The sequence below is a fragment of the Trichosurus vulpecula genome, chromosome 2, assembly GCF_011100635.1.
Source record: "Trichosurus vulpecula isolate mTriVul1 chromosome 2, mTriVul1.pri, whole genome shotgun sequence".
Taxonomy (NCBI): Eukaryota; Metazoa; Chordata; class Mammalia; order Diprotodontia; family Phalangeridae; genus Trichosurus; species Trichosurus vulpecula.
The window spans coordinates 457,572,890-457,598,895 of record NC_050574.1 but is presented as its reverse complement, the minus strand read 5'-3'; the positions used below and the strand labels follow the sequence as shown (position 1 = coordinate 457,598,895).

At 40.8% G+C, this 26,006-nt stretch overlaps 1 protein-coding gene across 5 annotated transcripts in view; it reads right to left on the bottom strand.

Moving 5' to 3' along the window:
- Positions 1 to 26,006, bottom strand: part of SH3KBP1 (SH3 domain containing kinase binding protein 1) — a 455,989-nt gene that overhangs the window by 41,393 nt on the left and 388,590 nt on the right. For all 5 annotated transcript variants that reach the window (XM_036745610.1, XM_036745608.1, XM_036745609.1 and 2 more), the window contains 3 exons: positions 24,917 to 24,997; positions 22,551 to 22,710; positions 760 to 845 (listed from right to left, as the gene is read on the bottom strand). In XM_036745610.1, the coding sequence (XP_036601505.1) occupies positions 760 to 845; positions 22,551 to 22,710; positions 24,917 to 24,997 (327 nt within the window). The remainder of the gene's footprint in view (positions 1 to 759; positions 846 to 22,550; positions 22,711 to 24,916; positions 24,998 to 26,006) is intronic.

Below are 26,006 nucleotides of genomic sequence, written 5' to 3'. Positions count from 1 at the left end.
CAAGATTAGCTCTGAAGCCTGTTACTTAACTGACAAAAAGGTATGACCCTGGAAGGAAGCATGCGATAAGGAATAGTGAGGACGGAACATTTAGAGCATAGAAGGCCTCCCTCTACCTCTTACAAAATCCACTTTGCTGCAAGATACGTGTTTCTGTTATTGAGAGCCTGGAGCATGTGACCCTGGAGAGTTCCCATGTAAAATCAGTCCCTGAAACTAGGTTTCCTAAGTGAGCTATAACACAAGTCCAATCCTTCTACTTTTTAATGGCCAGGGGCAGTACTATTTTCTCCTCTTCTCCCCATAATGTTTACCTTTTCACTTAAAGAGATAAGAAATGAACTACTTCCATGTCAGTCACATGATTTCTTGATCCCAAAATTATAAGAGACCCTGAATAATTCATTCATTTCAGAAAACTGGTATCTATCTACCTATGATAGTACCAAATGTATGTATTGTGCATCACTCTCTAACACAAAAGATGAAAATTCATGCCGGTCTTCATCTTTTAAAAAGAACTATCACCAACTTTCATTAGATCTAAAATCAAATTAATTCTAAAGTCAGAAAAGTAATAATGTTTTATTTAAATATAGAAACCAGTCTCATTCCCTTCCTTCACAAAACTGGATAAAACCAATAAAACACCATTAATCTCGGCATATTACCTCCCATGTAACGGCTTGGAGTAGCAGCAAGCCAAATGCTCCAAAGTTATTTACAACTTTGCAAAACTGTAAAATTGTCCTTACTTACCAATGTCATTGCTCCTGTCTGAGAGGTCTTTCTCTGAGGTGCTGGAGACCGCACTGACCACCAAGTCAATCTTTGTATTGTCACTCCTATATTAAAAAAAAAAAAAGTCCAGATATTTAATTTCTTTGATAGGTGTCTCTGGTCATTTGTCACCTTTCTTGCCCTGAATACATTAATAAGCATGCTCTATGTGGAGCGGATGGAACTTTATACTTCAATAAAATCACTGAGGACATTCAACCACTCATCAAAGAAAGCTGCTGCCAACCAGTCTCACTGCCCCAAGGATTAGTTTTATCTTCATGCAGCCTGGTCAATGTACTGTACTCTTTCTCCCTGTGACACATGGTTCTGAAAGATGCCTATTTTGGGGACAAGCATTTACCAACGTGCACAGTGCTGTATCAGGAATGAAATCCTAAGCTAAAATATATGGTATTCAACTAGGAAAATCAGGTGAAATGTAATGGGACACAGCCCCACAATTCAATTCTCTTTACAAAATTGGAGAGAGAGAACAGCGGCTGCTGAAAGGCCTCCATCCACAAAACAAGCCTGGCTAGCCCTACTTGTCAAAAGTTGGCCACTTTGAACTCGAGTTAAAAAAAAAAAGTGCTGTTATCTCCCTGGAAGATTGGGTAGCCTGGGTCTGGAATGTCTTTTGACATGCTGACAGCTACATCATGTCAGGCTGATCTGGCAGGCTACTAATCTGGCACCTAGGGGGAAAGGTTAGAACGCTCTTGGGAAAAAGTCGACGAGAATCCACGTGCCCATCATCTGAAGGATAAGTCATCTTCCGTCAGGCCTAGCCTCACAGTAACACTTCAGTGCAGGGAAGGGCACACACAGCCAACTGGCCTACATGCTCACATTTCCATCAATGTGGCACCTGATCTGGAAGAGGCCAAAGACTGCCTATGGAAACTAAAGAGTAAAGAGAGCCTCCCCCAGAAAAATTGAGAATCACAGAATTGTGAGGGAGCTCAGAGATTAGGTAGTCCTGTTTCTTCATAAATCATAAATCCCTTGTACTCCTAAAAAGTCATCTTCCAACCTCTTAATAAACCTCTCCTGTGAGGTGTTTGAGGAGGCATGAAATACATCATGGATCCCAAATGGGCCAATCACAATCTATCAGATGATCTTAGAGCCTGGGAGCTGCTGTCATGCCTCTCTTTCCTTGGTCCCTTGGTGGAAAAAGCAAAATGCGTAAAAAAAACCCTTTCCAAATGAAAGAAAAATATGCAATACTTACTTAGCAAATGTCCCTTACAAATTCAAAGACATTTTATTCATTCAGGAACATACAAATATATCTAAACTTGGTTTAGAAAGGTGGAGTTTTAGCTAAAAAAATCCCCAATACCTATATGAATTGGGGAATCTTTCTCCCCTTCATTTTTCCCCCTCCAAAATGTTTAGGGAAGGAAAAAAGTCCTTGGGGGTTGAGGTGGAGAGGGATTCCCTGCTACGATGTTGTTCTCTAACAAATTTTCACATTTCTTTTTCTCATTCAAAGTAATTCAAGGATTGTACTTCCAACCTACTAGAGCTATGAATATTGGAGGTTTGGTGAGGAGAGGGATGTGAATGTGGAGGGGAAAATCCAGGACTAATATAGATGCCTGAATCGGCTAAACAGCATGGTGAATCCACAGAAATGGTAAATATCACCAGAGAGTCCCAGGAGAGCTGCCCTGACGAAGGTTCAAGAGGGGTGTCTTGAAATTGCTGGTCCTCACTATGACCATCATTCTCTTTCCTACATTTGGCTCCACTGAATGTCAGTTAGTCCATAAACCTTTATTAAGTGCCATACAGTAGGCTAAGTGCTAACGATAAAAAGGAAGGTAAAGTACAGTTCCTGCTCTCAGAGAGCTCAGTCTAATGGGAGAGACAAGATGCAAATAACTATGTACAATAAGTTTATGTACGGGATAATGAGAAGCAATCAACACAGGGAAGGAGCTAGAATTAAGGGGACTGGGAAAGGCTTCCTGTAGAAGGTGGGATTTTAGCTGGGACACAAGGAAAAAGGAACAAAGATAATTCCAGGTACAATGTGTTCAAAGCATGCCAAAGCTGTTCCATGTCAGACTCCCAGCTTTTTTTAGTATGAATAATTATAATAACTGGGAAGCTAGGTGGCTCAGTAAAGTGCCAGGCCTGGAGTCACAAGACTTGCATTCAAATCTGGCCTCAGACACTTACTAAGCTGTGTAACCTTGGGTAAGTCACTTCACCCTGTTCACCTCAGTTTCCTCTTCTGTAAAAATGAGCCGGAGAAGGAAATGGCAAACCACTCTAGTATCTCTGCCAAGGAAACTCTAAACGGGGCCATTACAGTTGGGTACAACTGAAAAATGACTCAACCACAGAAATTAGAATAACTGGCATTTAAGGAGCACTCACTTTTCATCCACTATGCCATCCGAGCCTCACAACAAACCTGGGATTACTGCCCTGTTACAGATGAGAAGTTAAGCATCTGGCATATGGTCACACAACGAGTGTCAGAGGCAAGATTCAAACCAAGGTCTTTCTGATTACAATTCCACCTTCCCGAGGAAGCCTTTCCCAATCCCCCTTGATCCTAGTGCCTGCCAGCTGAGATCACCTTCAGTTCATCCTGTCTACAGCTTGTATATAGTTGCTAAGCTGCTGTCTCCCCCATTAGACTGTGAGCTGGGATTTTTTGCCTTTCTCTGAATCCCCAGCTCTTCGCACAATTGCTGGCATATAGGAGGCACTTAATAAATGCTTGTTGATTTGACTGATTTTGAGAGATCTCACAGGTAACAAGTTCACTTCTGATTCAACTTAAGGCATTAAATTTAATCTACAAATACTAAATTGTTTAGTTGTCAATTACCTAATGTGTACTCTAATGATGACTGAGAATGGCTGGTAAAGGGAGAAGGGGAAGGAAAGGGAGGAAGGAAGGAAAGAGGAAAAAAAGGAGGAAGGAAGGAAAGAAAGAGAGGAAAAAAAGGAAGGAAGAAAGGAAAGAAGGAAGGTAAAGTTTGGCTTTTTAAAGCTTCCTTTTCTGAAATCCATTGATGGAAAAGGGTTCAGATACTAGGGACTGACAGACTTTAGAGTGTAAGACAAACATTTCCAGGCTCTTTTTAAGATTTGGGCCAAAGAGCAAACTCCATGTTCTCGTTCTCGTTCTGTCTCCCTTTGCCCTGTGATCATACACACCAGTCACTGCACCAATCCAACTACTATTTACCATAATAAGTGCCGGACTCTACATTTCTTAAAAAAGAATGGGGGAGACTTCCGGGGGTGGAGCCAAGATGGCGGCAGGAAATTAGGGACTAGCGTGAGCTCCCTGCCGAGTCCCTCCAAAACCCTCTAAAAAAATGGCTCTGAACCAATTCTAGAACTGCAGAACCCACAAAACAGCAGAGGGAAGCAGGGCTCCAGCCCAGGACAGCCTGGATGGTCTCTGGGTGAGGTCTATCCCACACGGAGCTAGGAGCTGGGAGCAGAGTGGAGCAGAGCCCAGCGTGAGCGGCTCGGACCAACCAGACCAGGAGCCGGGCGGAGCGGGCCCTAGCGCCCTGAATCAGTGAGCTGCGGCAGTTACCAGACTTCTCAACCCACAAACACCAAAGACAGCAGAGAAGGTTAGTGGGAAAAGCTGCGGGAGTGGAAGGAGTTCACGGGTAGGCTACCACCCCGGGGGCAGCAGAGGTGGGGCAGCTACAGCTGCTGTTGCTTCTGGCCCCAGGCCCACCTGGTGGGAGGAATTAAGTGGTGGATCAGAGCAGGAGTGCACAGCCTGCCGAAGATCTAAGCCCAGTCCGGGTTGGGGGTTGGGGAAGGAGCAGTGCTGGTGTGGCAGAGCCGGCACCTCCCCCCCAAACGTGGAACATACAACTCTCTAGTCTACAAGCAGTCATACCCCACTGAAAAACTCAAGGGTCAAGTTAGTTGGTTGGGAACATGGCCAGGCAGCAAAAACACACCCAGATTCAGTCTCAGACTTTGCATTCTTTCTTTGCTGACAAAGAAGACCAAAACATACAGCCTAAAGAAGACAACAAAGTGCAAGAGCCTACACCAAAAGCCTCCAAGAAAAACATGAACTGGTCTCAGGCCATGGAAGAGCTCAAAAAGGATTTGGAAAAGCAAGTTAGAGAAGTAGAGGAAAAATTGGGAAGAGAAATGAGAAGGATGCGAGAAAACCATGAAAAACAAGTCAATGACTTGCTAAAGGAGACCCAAAGAAATACTGAAAAATATACTGAAGAAAACAACACCTTAAAAAATAGACTAACTCAAATGGCAAAAGAGCTCCAAAAAGCCAATGAGGAGAAGAATGCCCTGAAAGGCAGAATTAGCCAAATGGAAAAGGAGGTCCAATGGACCACTGAAGAAAATACTACCTTAAAAAATTAGACTGGGGCAAGTGGAAGCTAGTGACTTTATGAGAAATCAAGATATTCTAAAACAGAACCAAAAGAATGAAAAAATGGAAGACAATGTGAAATATCTCCTTGGGAAAACCACTGACCTGGAAAATAGATCCAGGAGAGAGAATTTAAAAATTATTGGACTACCTGAAAGCCATGATCAAAAAAAGAGCTTAGATATCATCTTTCAAGAAATTATCAAGGAGAACTGCCCTGATATTCTAGAGCCACAGGGCAAAATGGAAATTGAAAGAATCCATCGATCACCTCCTCAAATAGATCCCAAAAAGAAATCTCCTAGGAATATTGTCGCCAAATTCCAGAGCTCCCAGATGAAGGAGAAAATACTGCAAGCAGCCAGAAAGAAACAATTTGAGTATTGTGGAAACCCAATCAGAATAACCCAAGATCTGGCAGCTTCTACATTAAGAGATCGAAGGGTTTAGAATACGATATTCCGGAGGTCAATGGAGCTAGGATTAAAACTAAGAATCACCTACCCAGCAAAATTGAATATCATGCTCCAAGGCAAAATATGGATTTTCAATAAAATAGAGGACTTTCAAGCTTTCTCAGTGAAAAGACCAGAGCTGAATAGAAAATTTGACTTTCAAACACAAGAATCAAGAGAAGCATGAAAAGGCAATCAAGAAAAAGAACAAGAAAAAGAAATTGCAAGGGACTTACTAAAGGTGAACCATTTTGTTTACATTCCTACATGGAAAGATGATGTGTGTGATTCATGAGACCTCAGTATTAGGGTAGCTGAAGGGATTATGTATATATATATATATATATATATATATATATATATATATATATATATATATACACACACATAGAGAGAGAGAGAGAGAGAGAGAGAGAGAGAGAGAGAGAGAGAGAGAGGACACAGGGTGAGTTGAAGATGAAGGGAAGATATCTAAAAGAAATAAAATCAAATTAAGGGATGAGAGAGGAATATATTGAGAGAGGGAGATAGGGAGAGATAGAATGGGGTAAATTATCTTGCATAAAGGTGGCAAAAGGAAGCAGTTCTGTGGGAGGAGGGGAGAGGGCAGGTGAGGGGGGAATGAGTGAATCTTGCTCTCATCAATTTTGGCCTGAGGAGGGAATACCATACATACTCAATTGGGTATCTTACCCCACAGGAAAGAAGAGGGAAGAAGATAAAAAAAAGGGGGGGATGATGAAGGGGAGGGCAGATGGGGGTGGAGGTAATCAAAAACAAACGCTTTTGAAAATGGACAGGGTCAAGGGAGAAAATTCAATAAAGGGGGATGGGTTGGGAAGGAGCAAAATATAGTTAGTCTTTCACAACATGAGTACTGTGGAAGGGTTATACATAATGATACACATGTGGCCTACGTTGAACTGCTTGACTTCTTAGGGAGGGTGGGTGGGAAGGGAAGAGGGGAGAGAATTTGGAACTCAAAGTTTTAAAAACAGATGTTCAAAAACAAAACAAAAAAAAGTTTTTGCATGCAACTAGAAAATAAGATACACAGGCAATGGGGTGTAGAAATTTATCTTGCCCTACAAGAAAGGAAGGGAAAAGGGGATGGGAGGGGAGTGGGGTGACAGAAGGGAGGGCTGAATGGGGAACAGGGCAACCAGAATATACGTCACCTTGGAGTGGGGGGGGAGAGGGTAGAAATGGGGAGAAAATTTGTAATTCAAACTCTTGTGAAAATCAATGCTGAAAACTAAATATACTAAATAAATAAATTAAATTAAAAAACAAAGAATGGGGGAGGGGGGAAGGAAGGAAGGGAGGGAGGCCCTTCAGTGAAACTCTTAAAATACAGAGAAGGGGATTTAGAGGGAAATACAAACAAGCAGGACAACTTTTGGAACTGTGATGAAATTTTTTTGTGGTTCAGTTGGTTTCATTCATGTCTGACTCTGTGACCCCAATTAGGGTCTTCTTGGCAAAGATACTGGAGTGATTTGCCATTTCCTTCTCCAGTGCATTTTACAGATAAGGAAACTGAAGCAAACAAGATTAAGTGACTTGCTCAGAGCCACACAGCTATTAAGTCTCTGAGGCCAGATTTAAACCCAGGAAAAAGAGTCTTCCTGACTCCGGGCCTGGCATTCTATCCACTGTACCACCTGCCTGCTCATGATGAACTCAACATATAATTGCTATTTTCAAAAAAATAACTCCAAACCAAGCTACATGCAATTTGCTTGGTGCTGTCATATGCTTTTTTCTGCATGAAAATGTTCAGGCTTATTGGTATTTGTCAAATTCAAAAAATTTTTTTTGAATAAAAAAAATAGCATTTTCTTTTAAGCAACTAATTTCTAAGCCAAAAGACTAGAAATAATTCACTGAATACATTATGTCAGTTCAGTGATTTCTATTAAGGCCTTATCACATACCAATTTGTACAATGGGTTTAGTCCTCCAAAAGAAATTTTTAGAAGGAACATTAACGGTAGGGAAAAGCATTAATTTTTAATAAATTGTCCCTTTTCTCCAGTGGAGAAGCAGTTGTTTTTCACTTTTATTAGTTTAGCACTCACTGAGCCTAAACAACTAGGTACTGTGCATTCACAAAAGACGTAATAGAATTTGCTTAAATTACATTTGTATCCAGGAAGTCTTATCTTTCTTTGAATACAATAAATACCAAAAGATTATCCATAAGCAGAATTTATATTTTGCCCAGACAGAACTATCCTAGGGGAGAGTGAATAGTGGGCAATCCCCCCTCAATCTGAGTTTTCAGTGGCCCCATGTTGGAAGTCAGGCAGTGAATTGGGTCTTACGTACACAGGCAGCCTAAAATCCCAACACACATAGACTGCATAACCTGCAATCAAAGAGGCAGGCTGAACCCCAACCTCCACCCCCAGGATCAACCCTCGAGGTCCATTTTAACTGAATTCCAAACGTGAAGAGCAGCAAAAGATGCTGGAATATGGCATTTGTACACACCTTAGGCAAGGCCAGAAAACTGTCTTTCATGTGAAAATGGTGTCCCTCCCCACATTACTGCCCTCTTTTCTCTGCTCCTGGCAGGTTGTTTCAAGGACATCTCTGTGTGCAGGTAGGAAGATGTGCCTTCTAATGGCTGAGAGATCCCTGAGCCCAGGAAGCTGAGCAAGGCGTAGAGAAAAGGACGGAGAGGAGCGGGATTTGGAAGAGAGCAGGAGAGGCAAGGCATAAACATCTGAATGACAAATGGGAGCCCTGGAACTGCAGACCTGAGGAAAACTGGTAACTCCAGAGACTCACAAGAGCTAACTCCTCTAGTGAGATCATCTCTTCTTAGTTGAGCTGAGATTTTATCTTGCTCCAGGGCCATTTACTCTTGTGTGTTCTACCTTAATTTGTATAACTCTCCTTATTTCTGTTTTTATTGATGGATTGGAGACACACACACACACACACAAATTATATATGTATATGTACATATGCACACGTGTGTATATGTGTGTGCATATAGGTGTGCATATGTATATACATACACACACACACACGTTATTCTTGTTTCGTTTTTTGTAAGAACCACTTGGCATAGGGGAGCAAAGCCGGCAGAGAGTAAGCTGTTAGCCTCTCGATCTGGGATGGTCAGAGGACCAGGGAAAAAGGATTTTATTCTGAAACCCAAGTGGAGCATCGTACCTCTAGAATATAAATATTCTAGTCTAATATGTCTCTTGGTGATAGGTGAGTAGAAGAGGGAACATTCAGGCATCCTGCCCCACCCAAAGGTAGAACTCAGAGTTTGCCTCCAAGACATGGAAAGGAGCATTCCAGATCCCAGATTAAATATCTGTCTGAACACAATCCCTGAAACGGCCTCCCCCAGGTCCCTGTAGCCTGGGTTTAAACACTTTCCACATGGAACAAATGTGACTTGACTTAGTGGAAAGAATGCTTGACTGGATGTCAAGTTTGAGACCCAGGCCTACCACTTAGAAGCTGTGTGACCCTGAGAAAGTCATCTCACTCTTGAGTCTCTGATGACCTCATCCGTCAAGGTAGGGGTTGGACAAAATGATAATAAAAGCGACTCACATTTCTATAATTCTTTAAGAATTATAATACTAGTTAAATTAAGTAACATTAATTAACTTGTAATGTTAATATTAAGAATTATAATATTAAGACTGCCTTCATGACAGTTCTGTGAGATAATTAATGCAAATGATGGTTGAGGGAAGTGAGGCTTTGAAAAGTGTTCAAGGTCACATAGTAAGTATCTGGGGCAGGATATGAACCTCGATCTGATTCCAAGTCCTATTTCTATTGATTATACTATCCCCCCAGCTCTTACTTGATGATTCTAAAACATCTACATGCCACAAGGAATGTCACTTTCTAGCACGAAAATATGCATTTACACAAAAAATATTAAAAAGTGTCCCTTGTTGTATGTTAAGTGGTCACCTTCATACTTCATCCGAGATCTGGGTGGGGCTGAGGCATTTGGGGTATGATCTGCACCAGGACCAAACTACCAGGAATGGTCTATGCATAAGTGTAGTATTTATCCCAGCCTAGCCTTAATTCTCTAATGTTCCTATCCATAGGAGTTGGAGTTGGACTCAGAGGTTAACTGGGCATTTACACGGCAAGCTTCACAGCAGCCTGTCCTTTCCATACTGTAGAAGTGGAGGGAGAGAACCCTGCTTGATGGCTCAGCCTCATGGGAATTCTGTCCTGATTTTGGAAGCAGTTTGACTTTGAAGCTAAGCTAAGCGTCTCAAGAATTGGAAACGAATTTCATTACCCAATACAATTCCTTCTCACGACGACCTAAGCTGTTGGCAAGTCAGAATAGGTGTTCTCCCCTTCACATTTTTCTAACTCTGCTGACTTATGATCTATTAAGGGAAGAGCCAGTCAGAAACTCTAGACTGGAAGGATCTCCTACATGGGAGGTCAAAAGCAATCCTATTTTGAAAAATACTGTAGGTGTTTTCAAAAAAGGTTCTGATCCTTCTAAGGAAGGGGACCACAGCTGGTGTTTTGACAATGATCAGACTGTAGGTGTGGAAGTGACTTTTTAAAGTATCTATTTGCAAATTCCCTTTAATGTATTTATAGGATCTTACAACCATGCTAATGCATTCTTTTAAATAGAACTTCTGGATTTTTTTTCCCCAAAGCACATGTTTGGAGCTACTGACATTATCGATTAAGAGGTAGTCCTTAACTAGTAGCCACAGACTCAGAGGCTGCCAAAACAAATAGCATTTCTGTTTATTACATGATATTGCTGTATTTGAAGGGGGAAAATGGAACTTGGGCCCTTTCTTGAGGGCAATTCAGAGGCAACGTGTGGTAAACTGGAAATCGAGGATCAAATCTGGATTCAGAGGGCTTGAGTCAGAGCCTTAAGCCTGACTGTCTTGCTTATTTACCAGTGTGACCTATGTCATTTACTCTTATTGCATGTTGGGTTCTTCCTCTGTAAAATGAGTACTTGGCAACAGGTGATCTCTAAGGTCCTTCCTGTGGCCAACTAAGTAATGTAGTGGACAGAGTGCCAGGACTGGAGTCAAGAAGACTCATTTTCCTGAGTTTAAATGTGGCCTCAGACACTTACTGAGTGACCCTGGGCAAGTCACTTAACCCTGTTTGCCTCAGTTTTCTCATCTGTAAAATGAGCTGGAGAAGGAAATGACAAACCCCTCCAGTATCTCTGCCAAGAAAACTCCAAATGGGGTCAGGAAGAGTCAGACATGACTGAACAACAACCAAAAAGTCCCTTCTAACAATAACACTATATGATTCACAGGCGCTTTAGGGGAATTAAAAAAAATTAAAGGGGAGATCAATAATATTTCTACTGAAGCTTTTCAGCCAGGGAAGCTCCATGATTATTATAATTATTATTCTTGCAAAATGTTGCATGTTGCAACATTGTAAAGAAAAATACCTTGAAATTCTCAAGTACTATGATCGATGCGATGACCGATCAGGATTCCAGAGGGCACAGGCAGCAGGATAAAGCATGCTACTCACCTCCTGGCAGAGAGGTGAAAGAGATGGCAGAATAAGATATATACATTCCTGGACATGGCCGATGTTGGAATTTTGGTTTTATTATGCATCTTTGCTTCGGGGGGGGGGGGAGACAAATGTCTGTTAACCAAAAAAATTTAAATATTGTATAATTTTATGGCATTTTAATCCAGAGAAGTAGGAAGTACATCCCAAAAACATTTTGATGATTTGGGCAGCTGAGAGATAACATTCTCTTTTGCTTCATAGGTAGGAAAAATGAGACGGAGAGCAGAGCAGTGATGAGCCCAAGAACACTCAAAAAGTCACTAACAGAACCTGGAGTAGATGCCTAGTCTCCTAATTTCTAATCTGGGGCTTAACTCGAGCGCTGCAACAGTATGCTGGGATACTCTGTGAGCCAGGGTCCCAACACATCATATACACACGCACATAGATATACACATGGACCTGTGTGTATTTCTGTCTGTACGTGCAGCACATATACATACACACACATCTACATCCACACATCCACACCCATATGTACACAGACACACATATCTATACGTATGTGTGTGTGTATATAGACATAGATATTATATATATGTATATCAAACTTCTTATCTAAAGAAAATCTAACCCATTCAGATATTTTGTTTTCTCATAGTCAGAACTGGTAAGTGATATGAGGTCCAAGGTGTACACACACAGGGCGATGAGGAAGGTATAAAGTATATAGAGACTTTGAGAACACATACTTTAACAGCAAGGCCCAGTTTAGCCTAAGTTAGCCCAACCTTAGGACCCTGATATCTTACTGAGGCAGCCCACAGAAAAGAGAGTCCTGGAGACGGGTGATTTAGCTTTCATGGAGATGGCCAGCTAGGATGGGGGTGTTGGATGAAGGACCCTATAATATAAACTCATTAACTTACAAAAATCAGAGCAGGCTTTCCATTGTAATGCTGCCATTAAATTCAATTAAATAAACATGTACAAAAAAAAAAAAAAACCAAAACCCTAGATCATTGGATCTGAAGTTAAAAGGGACCTTAGAAAGAGATGTCAAATGAGACTGGCCTGGAAAACTCCTGAGTGAGCCAGAACCAGATTAAAATGTAATTGGGAAATGTCTAACAAAATAAATCCAAATGCAATACAACACAGAAAATGTTAATTTGTGGTTTTCTAAGTCAACATGTGGGTCCTCAGGGAGCAGTTTCCATTTGTTTGGCACCACTGACCTTAGAAATCACCCCTAGTCTTATTCCATCATTTAAAAGATGAAGAAACTAATCCTAGAGAAAAAGAGGGACCTGTCTAGCGCCCCCCATCATGCTGTCCCTTTGAAGAGAGGCCCAATACCAAGGATAAGCCCATTCCTATTCAAAGTCCACCAAAAAAAATGAGAAGAGCCCAATAAGAACAAGATAGCACCTCAAAGTCTGCCAAACACTTTACATGCAAATCTCATTTCTGTGCATGCCTCCCATTTTAAAGATGTGGGTACTGAGGCCCAAAGAAGCTGAATGACTTCATTCAGCTAAAAAATGCCAGAGCTTGGCTCCACACCCAGATCTTTCTGACTCTAGTCTGAAGATGTACCTGTCTACTCCTCCACATGGCCTACCGTGTGCTAGTCCCTGAGAGCACAAAGACAAGAGATGAAAACCTCTTGACCTTAAGGAGCTTACGTTCTATTGGATGATGATTCTGTCCTTTTAGCACCTCCCTCCTTTTAAGTGCTGGGCTGCTACTATAACCTGAATCTTCTCCCAGTTCTTATGTCTAAAAAAAAGAGGCTTCTGTCCATAGCTGGCTATTCAGACCTACTGACATGATACCTCCTTCCCTCTTCATCTATTTTGAAAAAAGATTTTTATTTTATTTTTATTTCTTTTAATTGGGCAAGATTTAATTTTTTTTCTAATTACATGAAAAGATGGTTTTCAACATTCATTTTTGTAAAATTTTGAGTTCCAAATTTTTCTTCCTCCCTCCTTCCTCTCCCTAAGACAATAAGCAATCTGATATAGGCCATACATGTACAAACATATCAAACATTTCCAAATTGTGGTTTTGTCCATCATTATCAAAGAGGATCATGACATCAGGAAGATGATGTCACAACTTGTAAGTAAACTGGACTTAAGTGAGAGAAAGCTGTGCAAAGTCACCAGCCTCCCTTTCCCCTCCTGGGCCATCTGGGTCCAGGGGGCAGATAAAGATCAGGATGACTGAAGATGGCCCAGCCATTTCCATATTATTCATATTGTGAAAGAAAAATAAGAACAAAAGGGAAAAGCCATGAGAAAGAAAAAACAAAAAGACCCCAAAATGTGAAAATGGTATATGCTTCGATCTGCATTTGGACTCCATAGTTCTTTTTTTTGGATGTGGTTAGCACTGTCTATCATAACTGAAAGTTTTTTTTTAAGTCACATTCACAGAAGTGGTAAGAAGCACCACTGCACAGCGGATAGAGAGCTGGCCTTAAAAATGATCAGGAAGACAGGTCTTCAAGTTCCAGCTTGGACACCTCTGGGCTATGCGATCCTGGGCAAATCTCTGAAGGTGGCGGCTTGCTTGTAAGCTGAAAGAGACTTCAAAGGAAACTGAATCCAACCTCCCTATTGTACAAATGAAGAAACGGCCACTGAGAGGTCAAGTGATTTATCAGGGTCACACAGCTAAGTGTAGGAGGTAAAATTTGAAGCTAGATCTCCCAGACTCTAAACTGAGGGCCTCATCCACTCCACCACCCACACCCAGGAGTTCCCCCTACCAATAAAATCATAGATCAGTTCTTATCCATGCCCTCATGCAAGAAAGTATACAACAAAGAATTTGGGAGAAAAAAATGCATGATGAGACTCATACCATTCTGCCTCCAATACTCAAATCCTGTGTCAATTATATTATTGGTAATATATAAAGTGACAAATATTTAGCTTCCAGCCCCAACAGGGGCCTTTAAGATGACCTCTGTCTCCAAAATGTTCTAAAAGTTAGGCACCCAGAGATGCTAGTGGGAAGATAAAGCCCGTCACTTCGAACTTCTCAAACATCCATCTTCTCATTCACCAACTCTGAGGAATCCTTAATTAAATTAACATTGTCCCAGTGAGGGTGGGGGCAATTAGATTTTGCTCAAGGTCACTAGACTAGAATCCACACCTCCCTATTCCCAGAGCTCTTTCTACCGAAATCTGAAGAATAGTAACTTTGGCCACAACAGCATCGATGAAAGAATGTGAACATTTGTTTAAGGAAAACAAACAGTTCTAAGCATGGCCTCTTCTCTGTGATGGTGGCACGCGTAACTCTCTATCGGCAGCTCAACTACAGGTGACTCTCAGTTTGCTATCACCATTATGACAGGAGAGTATTACAACTCACATTTGCTCGGCATTTAAAAATTTATGGAGGGCTTCCCTCATGACACACAGGTGAGTGGGTAGTGCAAACACTATTTTACAAATAAAGAAACTGAGGGTTAGAGAGGCCAGGTGATTTCCCAAAGGTTACACATTCATACAGTAAGTAAGGAAGGCAGGACTAGAATCCAGAACTTGTAACACCAAGTTCTCAGGTACCACTCATGCTATCTCTTTTCTTAAATAGTTAACCAGAGGGCAAGGATCCACTTTCCCCCCCCAAAATCCTCTATTTAAAAAAATACAGAACTCCAGAGGTAGCGGTACTGCTAGCTTTTGCAGTTCTGGCACACCCACCTACCTGACAGCCAAAATTGTCCTAAGAAAATCACAGGCACTGTTTGATTCTAAGAACTCTCCTGGTTAAATATTAAGACAACATGAGCCAAAGGCACAGGAAACAGGAACTAGGGTGATTTTTCTCAGGCAGCTGTTCTCGTTCACTGTGTCCTTGCTTAGACATGCACAAACAAGTTTGGCTATTTATAGGTTAGTGGAGGAGATTTCCCAAAGAGCCAAGTCAAAAGATAACGGGACAATCCCCACTTGATTTGCCACCAAATTTCCCATTCCTAGGCCAGATCTGCAAAACTGTCAGAAAGCACGCTGGGCCCTCCAGAACCAGGCCGATAAACTAGGCGAAAATTTCCATGTCTAATTTGGGTCCTGAGCCAGTAGGTTAAGTCCAGGCATGGTGAGGTTTGCTTAGCCTGCAATTCACGTTCACCCAGCATCTTAGGATACTAGAAGCTGCTTTAAAATTATTGGGTTGAACTCTCTAGCTACTGGCAAGTCTGAAGGGGGGGTGGGGGTGGGGAGAGGGAATGTTCTAATTCTGGCAGGTACCCATGGATGGGCTGGTAAAATGTTTAGCAACCACCTCTGAAAAACCCTATACACTTGTAAGTCTAATTTGTCTTCTTAACATTTCCCCCATCACTTTAAGTCTAGACAATCAATAAAACAATAAATAAAGCCCTGATTTGCAGCGTTTGCCAATTTCCCAGATATAAATGCTCCCGCAGATAATTTCACAATTGGCTCATGAGAGCCAATTTTGAAAAAGTCTATCATGTGTCAGCTTGAAAGACGAATTTGCCAGGGCACACATCTATGTGCTTATCCTAATGTTCCACTTTCTGATTCTGGCTGTCAGTTGTACTTTCAGGATAACAGTGGTGGAAGGGAACTGGGAGATTATCTAGTCCAGGGGTGGGGAACCTGCGGCCTTGAGGCCACATGTGTCTCTCTAGGTCCTCAAAGGGTTTTTACCGAATCCAATTGATTTGTGAAGTCTGGATTCAGTCAAAGGGCCCCACTTGAGGACCTAGAGAGCCACATGTGGCCTCGAGGCCACAGGTAACTCACCCTTTATTTTACAGATGAAAAACTGAGGCCCAGAGAGGGTTAAGCCACTAATCCAAAGTTACATGGGTAATAAATAGAAGTGGCACTGAGATTCAAACGTGACTTCAAATCCAATAATTTTTCTATTAAATGATACTGTTTGAGTAAGTTCGTTAGGCGACGTGGCTCATTCTTAGCATGGAGTTCTTATGTCATGTATAAAACAAAATTCATCCTATCTCTGGGCGAGGAATTAAAAAAAATAGAGAAGAGTTCACTGAGAACTAGAGAGACAACGAAGATGAATTCCATCCTTTTCCCTAAGCTAACTTAGAGATTAAAAGAAACCAAAAGAGAGAGCAGTACACAACATGAAATTCCAGAGACTGGGAAGTGAGCTCTCAAAAGCTTAAAAAAGAATGAGGAGAGGGGAAAACAGGGAGGCTTCTCACTTTATTTTTCGATTCCTTAACTCCATTTAAAAAATTCTCCCTGTAAAGGACATTATGTCTTTTTTTCCCTTAATGTTGGAAAAATAAGGGACAGTTGATTATATTAAAACTGTATAATATTTGAGCTGGAGAAGACTTTTGAGACTACCTGGTCCAACTGCAAAATTTTATGGGTGGGAAAACTGAGGTCCCTGTGGGGATGAAGTGATTTACTCAAGGTCTTAGGACATTAAATAGCACTTGGATCTCTACCTTTTGACTCCTAGTTCCAGGGGGTTTCAGTATACTAAAACTCAAGAATGTCCTCGAGGGCCTTAGAGAACATTAAGGTTAGTCAAAGTTGGGTATTTACCTGATCATTTATGGAATATACATGGGAACCTGTTCTCCCTTGAGGGCTATTACTTTGCAATTTACAATGGGTGAAGAAGCCCTTTCTGAAAATTGTGCTTTGGGGGCAGTATTAGAGTTATACCACTGAGCTCTCATTGGCTTGAAGATTATCTTCTGCATATTTATGTACCAAACGGCTTAGACAATCCGATATCCTTCCAAACCTAGAGAAGGAAAATTAACTTCTTTGCAGGTAAGTTAGTCTCAAGAGAGACATCCTCACTCCTTCAATAACTTCGTTGACATTCGTACATTAACATTTCTCTACTCTTTGCCTTAAGCTAAAGCATCACAAGAAAATCAGACATTTACCTCTCTGTGCGGTCCTTTCAAAAACACATCACAGTTCAGAGCATTCACCACACAGAGAAACAAGAGAAAATGTTTGTGACATGAGGTGTGTCCTCCAGTCAAAACCCCCAATGTTAAGATTTTTATCCAGCTCTTGATCTCCTGGGCAAAAATTGTTTAAGCAATTTATACACTAAGCATAAGAAAACTATCCCATTGTTCTAAAGAAGTCATCTCTGAAGGACTGATCAAGCTTTCACAACAGAATTAGTGCACTGGTTCTTAATCGACGTATTGGGACGTTGTGGCACAGAAAGGTTATCCAGTTTTTTGTCTGTCTGTTTGTTTTACAAAGAAGATAGAAAGACTAAGGTGAAAATGGCCGTAACTTTGTTAAAGGTAGAAAGGCATCCTGTAGTTGTGTGTGTATGACACTGCCCTTCACCAGATTCAGTTCACAGATTCAGTCTTCAACAGATTCAACTCCCACTCAACAGACACGAACCTATGGTGCATGTATATGACGGCAAGGGCCTTGTTTCACATGGTCTCATGGTCCAAAGCACAAAGCATGTTTTCTCCAAGATCTGGCTCACAACTAAGAACTTTCTTTTTGGCTCTAAAATTTTGATTCTTTATAAAACAGTTAACAAGGAGTGTCAACCAGAACCAAGCTTAAGTAATACTACAAGCTCTGGAACTCAAATAAGATTAAAAGACTCAGCGGAAGGCCTATAGCATGGTTGTGGACTCCCCACAGAGGATTTAAGGGAAGACAGGAATAAGAGTCACTACAGATGAAAAGGGTTGGGTGGGTGGCAATTTTTATGACTGGAGGGAGTACCTACATCAGAAAAATTAAGGCCCCACTGAAATGTTATTTAAGGCGGGACTTTTTTACTGTTTCCTCTTTTAGCACTTATTTAATCAAGTGCCCTTGAAGGGTTTGGCCTTTATTTCTTTGATTAAATTAGGAGTCTTTGATGACCTCCTGGCCTCAAGGGAAAGCCTAGTTTACATGGGTTTGAGTCACATATTTGTGGTGTCAGAAGCTCTTAGGCCATGCGGCCCTGAACAAGATATATAAACCCAGAGGCTGGCATTCTTCCTTGGGGCTCTCAGCCACTGGAAGGGTGGCATGGGACTCTGGGCAGCCGTTCTAAGAGCTTCTTGGCTTGTGAACCCAGATGTTGATGCTTTCCTGGTAACTATGAATTTTGATCTGGTCTGTTTATATTGTGTATGTTTGCAATTTGTTTGTATTTGCTCTGAAGTTGAGATTGCTGGCTTTTCCTCCTGAACTAAGTGAATGATATTTGTATGTTGGATTAAAGTGAGATTGTTAACCCCTTAACGTTGCTTTCCTTACTAAAGCAGATCAGAGAACCTGTGCTGGCAGCGTTTTTGTTGTTGGGCTTGCATTGGTCTTTCACCCCCACAACAGCTGCTAGCCAAACTGTTGCTACACCCGCTGAACTAATGAAGTAAGTTAAGTTATTGAATGAGAATGAATGAATGAGGTAAGCCTGGAAAGGTAAACTTGAATCAAATTGGGGAAGATAACAGTGAAGGTACAAAGCAAAATGGCCCCCCCCACATGAAAACCAGGCATTCTTTAAGCCATTTCCAGTAAGTACAAGCAGCCAGCAATATGGAAGGTCACAATAACTTAGTAAGTCTCAAGAAAGCCTAGAGGAAGTATCATTTTCCCCTAAATAGGACATGCTATAAAGGGAGTACTTAGCTGAAGTTTCCAGCTTTCTCAAATTGTTCCTCAGCTAAATTCATTTCTGCCAATTACAGGCAGACAACTTCCCAAGGGTCATTTGTAGGAGCTGGGTGAGACTTTCTGGGACCTACCCTATCAAGGTCACTTAGAAATGCCAATGGAAAGCTGAGAGCCACAAAGTTCTCTCCCTCACTCATCGGTTCCCCAGCTGTTGGAGCGTATGCGTTTTAGAAAACATCTATACTAACTGCTATACCATTTCTGTTCAAGCTGATTTTTTGCGCAGACTTGGTTCTAATATACAACTGGGTGTAGGGGAGGCTTTAAAAAAAACCCTCAACTCTGCCATGAATAAAAAGTGTGAAAACTTAAGTTGCAGGAAAACTTAACAGAGGAGAAAATAAATAGGTATCAGATGAGCATAGAAATTCAGAGTTTATTAAATAATTTGGTGTTCAGAAATCCAATCAATAGTTTGGAAACCAGGCTACATTAGTAAGTGTTGGGGGACTGGTAGAGCTCTGGAGGGCTCTATTTGTCCTTAAAGCATATTATTAAGTATTACTGCTTGAGCAGTCTACCAGGCCACATGATCCTCAAGTGCAGCCCTTTGACTGAATCCAAACTTCGCCACCTCTGCCTTCTAGAGGATGATATGAAATTCGTCTACACACTCTTTGTTCAATATGTCTAGTCAAAGTTGGCAGGTTTCACTATACCTTCATCACCCATCAAGGCCTACATGACCTCCTCTTCCACCTATTTTATAAATTATTTGTACTTGGGAAAAATTCTTTTTCCCCCCAAGTATTTTGCTTCACTAGGCACTCAAAAGATATCACCTTCACCTTATTTATACAGAAAGTCTTCCTGTCAAAGACCTCAATAGTGTTTGTATTATGAATGACTCAGTTACTTGGCTTTTCTTTAAACTCAGTTTTCTGTCAAGTTTACTAAGTACTCAAAAAGACGGATCAGCAATCTCATCATCCTGAAAGTTCTCTCTAACTATGGAGACCGCAACCCATTCAACCACGTCCTCACCTAACAAGCTGGAGGTCTTCCTTGATTTCTGCTAACATCATAATGTGGAGCATGCTAGTTATTTATCTGCCATCCCTCACCCCTGCCAGAAAAGTATCTGCCCTATATATGAGGTCACCGGGGAATCTGTCCTTGAGACTTGAATGATCCAGGAAACTAAGGCTTGAACTACCGATGTGGCTTGCTGGTTACCTAGAACAGACCTATCCAACCTCAGGTTTTTGCTGAAGCCATAGATGACATATTTTGATTTGCCATTTTAGAGAGGGCTCTGGGGCAGCTCGGCTTCCTTTGCTAAAGCATCATGTAGGCGAGCCACATAAATCGCACTGTCATAACGGCATTGCTTGTAAGAACAAAGAACTTGAAATAAAATCTGGCCTCAACAATTAAGGAACGGTTGAATCATGGCATATAAACAGAATATCACTGTGGCAAAACGAATGATGAATATAAAAAATTCAGAGAAAGATCGAAAGATGTGTGTATAGCAATAGAGCATGGAGAAAGCAGAGGCAGAAGGGACAAACAGAGACAACGAGGATAGCACTGTAAAGACAATGCTAAAACCCAACCAAACTCATGTCACATGTGGTGTGCCACGCTGATACCGTACAATCAACACTGACATATACAGTCTTCCTATCGTGATCAACCAATGCTTTATCGACTGATTTCTGTAACACCTAGTAAATTCAAAAGTGGCAAGGGGCTTCTACTACCAGACATAATCATGCAATTAAGCAGTTTTGTTTGTTTCCAGGGAAGGTACTTTTTAGGAAGGTTTGTGGAAAACTGAGTGTTGTGTCGAAACAAAAGAAACGAAACAGTTAAAGTAGGTCGTGTTCACATAGGCTTAGCCAAGTGGACTCTGATAACTTTGGTCTTGGCCCCCACAGGACATATAAGGTCAGGGGAGTGTGTGTGTACCTATGCTCATCCACTCATCCATATGCTCCAAGTCTAGTTAAAAACACTTTTAACACCAACAAACCACTTAGTGCTCTAAAATTTTGTGTCTATTTGGACGGCCTTAACTGAATTTTTCCTGACCAAATTTTTTACTTGGAAGTGTCAAAAGTACTAAAATGTTGTGACAACGATGTTGATTCATTTGGATAGGTTTGCTAAGTTTTACATGCTACTTTTCCACTTAAGGGAGGGAACGTCTGTTCTGCTTTGTGTTAACTTGAACATAGCATGACTTGACAAGAAACTAGGTTAACGAGCGAAATATGGACAACTGACTAGTTAGAAATTCTATGTATACCCATAGGGGATCATAAGATTATAAATTTAGAGCAGGGAGGGACCCTAATGAAATCCATCTTGACCAGGGACTGGCAAAATAAGGCCTAGGTGCCCAATTAGTCCAAGGCCTGCTCTTGTAGTGCCAGTGAGCTATACAGTAGATTTCTTTTTTCTGCATTTTTAAATAAAGTTTAAAAATATATCAAAAAGTATAAAATTTTAAAATGTATTTTAAAAGAATTTATAAGGTTAAAATATATTTAGAAATGTAAAAGCCATTCTCAGTTCTCAGAGATGGGCTAGATTTGGCCCTCCAGCTATAGGACCCTCCAAGCCCTGATCTAGACCAACCCCTCTCAGATGTGTAAACTGAGACCCAGGCAACAGTAGTGACTTGCCCAAGGTCATAGAGGCAATAAGTAGCAGAACTGAGATTTGGACTCAACACCCCCCCCCCCCGCCCCTAAATCCTGAATCCTTTCCACTATTTCATATCGCCTCCCTCTTTCTCTATTGCATATAAAGGCATACCTCATGTACAGCTGCCCCCAACTCAGATCATTTTGCATTAAGATATTTTAATATATAACTAATCTTTTAACGTAAAGTGACAAAATCCCACTAGAACCACTTAATTGCCTCTTTATGACATTCTTCCTGTGCTATACTCATCAGCCAGGGATTGGACATTGTATCTGTCTATCATCTGAGGACTGGTCCAGATAAGTCTGCAAGAGGTTCATCACCAAAAGTAAGGTCAGTAGGTCATTCCTACAGCAGTCTGTGAACATCATGAACCGAGGAGTTATGGGGCTGTGATCTGTATTAGCAGCGGCTATGGCCATTCTAAAGAAATAAGTATCTTTGAACGATACAGGCAGCTCTCTCAAACCATAAGCAAACAACAATCTGCAGTGGTAACAGGAGTCTTCCAGTGGGAGTGCCCAACCCCAATAAAGTCACATGTGAGTCTAGAAAAAAACCATGAGATACACAGAGACACAAGGTGGAGCTGGTCTTCAGAGTTCTGAAGAGTCTAGCCTTTAACACATACCGGTTGTAAGACTCTGGGGCAAACTGCTTAATCTTTCAGCATACCAGATAACTCTCTAAGACCACAAAGTACAAAAGAGTTACAGCTTTTCCTTGGCAGAAGGAATTTTTTCATGTGCAATTCCCTACACCAGGGATATATCTAAGTAGAGAGGGGGTGGCAGCGGGGAAAGGAGACAGAGAAGGGAGGAAGAGAGAGAAGGAAAGGGAAAAGGAGAGAGAGAGAGTGAGAGAGAGAGAGAGAGAGAGAGAGAGACAGACAGACCTCCTCTGACCCTGCCAAATCCCTCTGAGGCCCTGTGACAGAGATGGTTGACTCTAAGCTCTGCTTAGAGGAGGATAATAGCGAGGATGATAACCAATAAGCCAGACCCCCATCTAGAGCAACGGTCTGAATACCTGGTATGTGTCACAGGCACCACTGGTCTTTCTGGTCTTCTCGGGGGCAATGCACCAGGTCTGCTGAGAGAATTTGTCTTGGGTGGTCGAGGTTTCTTTGGAGGGATGGCAGGAACAGAAGGCTTCTGTAAATCCAGTTTTTGCTCTCTCTCTGGTCTTTCTTTAAATCATTTTTAAAAATTCACAAAGAAAACATCTCTATTAGGAAGTGTACCTCTTAAGCACTTAACAGTATTTTTTCCTTACATGACAACTAAACAAACAAATGACTGCTCACATTCAAGGAGCCAAGATAAGAAACTGGATAATCCTCATTTACGTGTTACTGTTTTCCCTAGGCCCAACCTTTACCCTACAGCAGGGGTTCTTGACCTTTTCTGTGTCATGGATCCCCTTTGGTCAATCTGGTGAAGCCCTTCTCAGAAGATTCTCAAATCCATAAAATAAAATGCATAGGATTACAAGAGAAACCAATTATTTTGAAATAATTATATATATATATATATATATATATATATATATATATATATATATATATATTTTTTTTTTTTTTAAAGTTCCTGGACTTCAGGTTAAGAAGGCCTGCACCAGAGGGAAAATTTCTCTATTATTAATCTCACGATAACAAATTTCACAGAGTGGTCAATGGGTAAAAGCACATTTTTCATAATAATAATGTCATTCTATAATCATATTACATGATTATATGATGTACGGGGATGTTTCATTCACATTTGGGGGTGTGTGTGTGGCAGAGGCGGACACAATCCGGCAGGTGATTTGTGCATCTCACCATCTGTCTTGTTTATGCGATCAAGCTCTTTCCTTCATAATGGCTGACAAACTAGCCTAGAACAGAGAAGGCCCTTATTGTGCAGGATTCTCTGTGGAACACAATTCGCAGTAACAAGACAGCGACGTCGTCGTTCCCTGAGCCAGCTCCCTAGGGTGGAAGACTGGTCCTTCTCCCAGGGTAGCGCTCTCAGAGCGGTGGCCTTCAAAGAGCAGGCGCTGATTTGGTGGTTTTTACCTAGGTCATTTCTTCAGTTTATCTCTAATGGGATGAAACCTTTCTGTAAAACCTTTGGCAGGTGGAGAATATTTAATATTGTTTCATATTAAAATAATACTTAATTTAATTTAAATAACAGTTAATGCAAAAACTAATGCGAGGCCTTAAGTTGAAGTTGCAAGAGAATGACGGATAATTCCAGCTCTCTCACACGCTGCCTTGTAATAGCCCACGTATATTGTTGTAACATAATATATTATACTAAATTATTATATAGTATATATGGTATACAGTATTTGTAATTATATTAAATTATATATAACTGTATATCATATATAACATGTAACATTACATATTCTATTATGTAATATATAACACATTACATAAGATATAATAGATAACATTATAAATAATCTAATTATATCCAATATGGTGATAACACATTACATATAACTATATATAATATAATTCTGCATAAATACTCTATGACATACAGTTTTTACAACACAGAATTATAATCATACAATTACATACAGTATAACAGTCTGCCCATGCTAACATATGTGTATATACGTCCACTTTTAAAAGTGAAACCCTCTTGAATTCGCCTCTTGGAGCCTCCGCCCCCTCCGCCGCAGAATAGTGACAACAGTCCCTGCCCTACCTTCTGGGCTTTTGTGAAGCATAAAAGAGGCAGCGTGTGCAAGGGCCTCTGAAAAGCAAAGCTATTATTTATGACAAGGGTTTTGTTTTTCTTTCCTTTTCTACCGGAAGGAGGGGATAAGAGAGAAAACAAGGGTTCGTTCATTGAAAAAGAAAATTGAATGAAGAAAAGTGGTGCAATTCAAATTTGTCCTTGAGACCTGAACGGGTGATTTTTGCCCCAACTTCTGCAGCTGAACTTCTGAAATCCATTCAAATGATCAACCATCCAACATTTACTGAGCACATTTTATATGAAAGCCACAGAGCTAAGTAGTGTGGGGAGACACCAACTAGTGTAAGACAGGGCTCCCTGCCTTCAAGAAGCTTATAATCTAGAAATAACTAAAGCTCTTTGGTCCTAAGAAGTGCACGCTTAAAGGTCAAGTATACAATTTTCTCTTATTTACCAAGACTTGGTTCCTAAAAAAGTTAACCTGTCAGTCATAAACATTTATTAAGAAATGACTGTGCTAGTACTAGGGACATATAGAAAAGAAAAAGATCATCCTTGCTCTCATGGAGCTCACAGTCTAATTAGAGGCATCACCAAGGAAAAGCAAATTAACCAAACATCTCTGAAGGGATCAGTGACCAATTTTTGCCTTCCTCTACCACTCTAAGAATGGCCAATAGAGAATTAATTCCATACCTTTTTCTTCTGTTCTATTTGGAAGGGTTTCTGGTCTTTCAGGAGGTATCTTTTTAATTTCATGCTTTCGTTCTGTTGTACCTATTGAAAAAATATATCAGTACTAACACCATGATTGGCTTATTAGACGTGCCAGTATTTTAAAGCATTAGTAGTTAGTTATGGCGTAATCCAACATGAAGTGTAATGGTTTCAGTTATCTAGAGAATCTGAGCTGTGTAAAAATTACTTTGGCGTCGGTTTCCATCTGAAGAATTTAATGCTCTTGATTTACAGAACTAACAGAACCACAAACACTTTCTGATATTTAACCCTGACAGATCTTCTCCTTTCAATCTGTAAATATTTTAAATTCAGAACCAAATAATAGAGCACAATGATGCTATAACACTGAAGTATATAGATCAGGGAGTAGTTTGATACCACACTACATTGCTAAATAGAAAATTAATATGGACTTAATTCCATTTTTAAGTCAGAAAATATACAGAGACTATGTAGGAATTCTCCCTCAAGTCATCCTGCCTTGAAAAACCAGTTCTCAAGTATTAAGTTTTCAAAACAATGCAAGTAGTGCATTCCACCCTTAACCAAGTAGACTGTGACTGTTCCCTAAAACTAAAAGGGGATATCAGTGCTTGCTCCCTTCCTTTTAGTGAAAATTGCTGACTTACTTATGTGTCTGCCTCTGGTAAGCCAGTTATCCAAAGGAGAGTGAAACATCAGTAGGGTTTACAGACTGCAGGGGATTTTTGGGAGGGAGGGAGAGGGGGAAAGGTCATGTAATTCAGAGCTAACAGTCCTGCCACCTCATTTTATAGATCAAGAAACAAAACAAGGGAGGGAAAGGGACTAGCCCAGTCACACAGGTTGTTAGTAGCACTGTGGCTCTAAACCCAGTTACTCTTACCTTTACATCAAACTGCAAATTTAAAAAAAATTTTTTTTTTCATTTAGCACACTTCATCTAAACACCACTGGAGGAGTGGCAAGAATACTAGACTTGGGTCTGAAGACCTGGATTCAAGTTCTAGCTCCCCCATTTACTAGTCCTGTGAACGTCTTGGGCAAGTCATTTTACTTGCTTAAG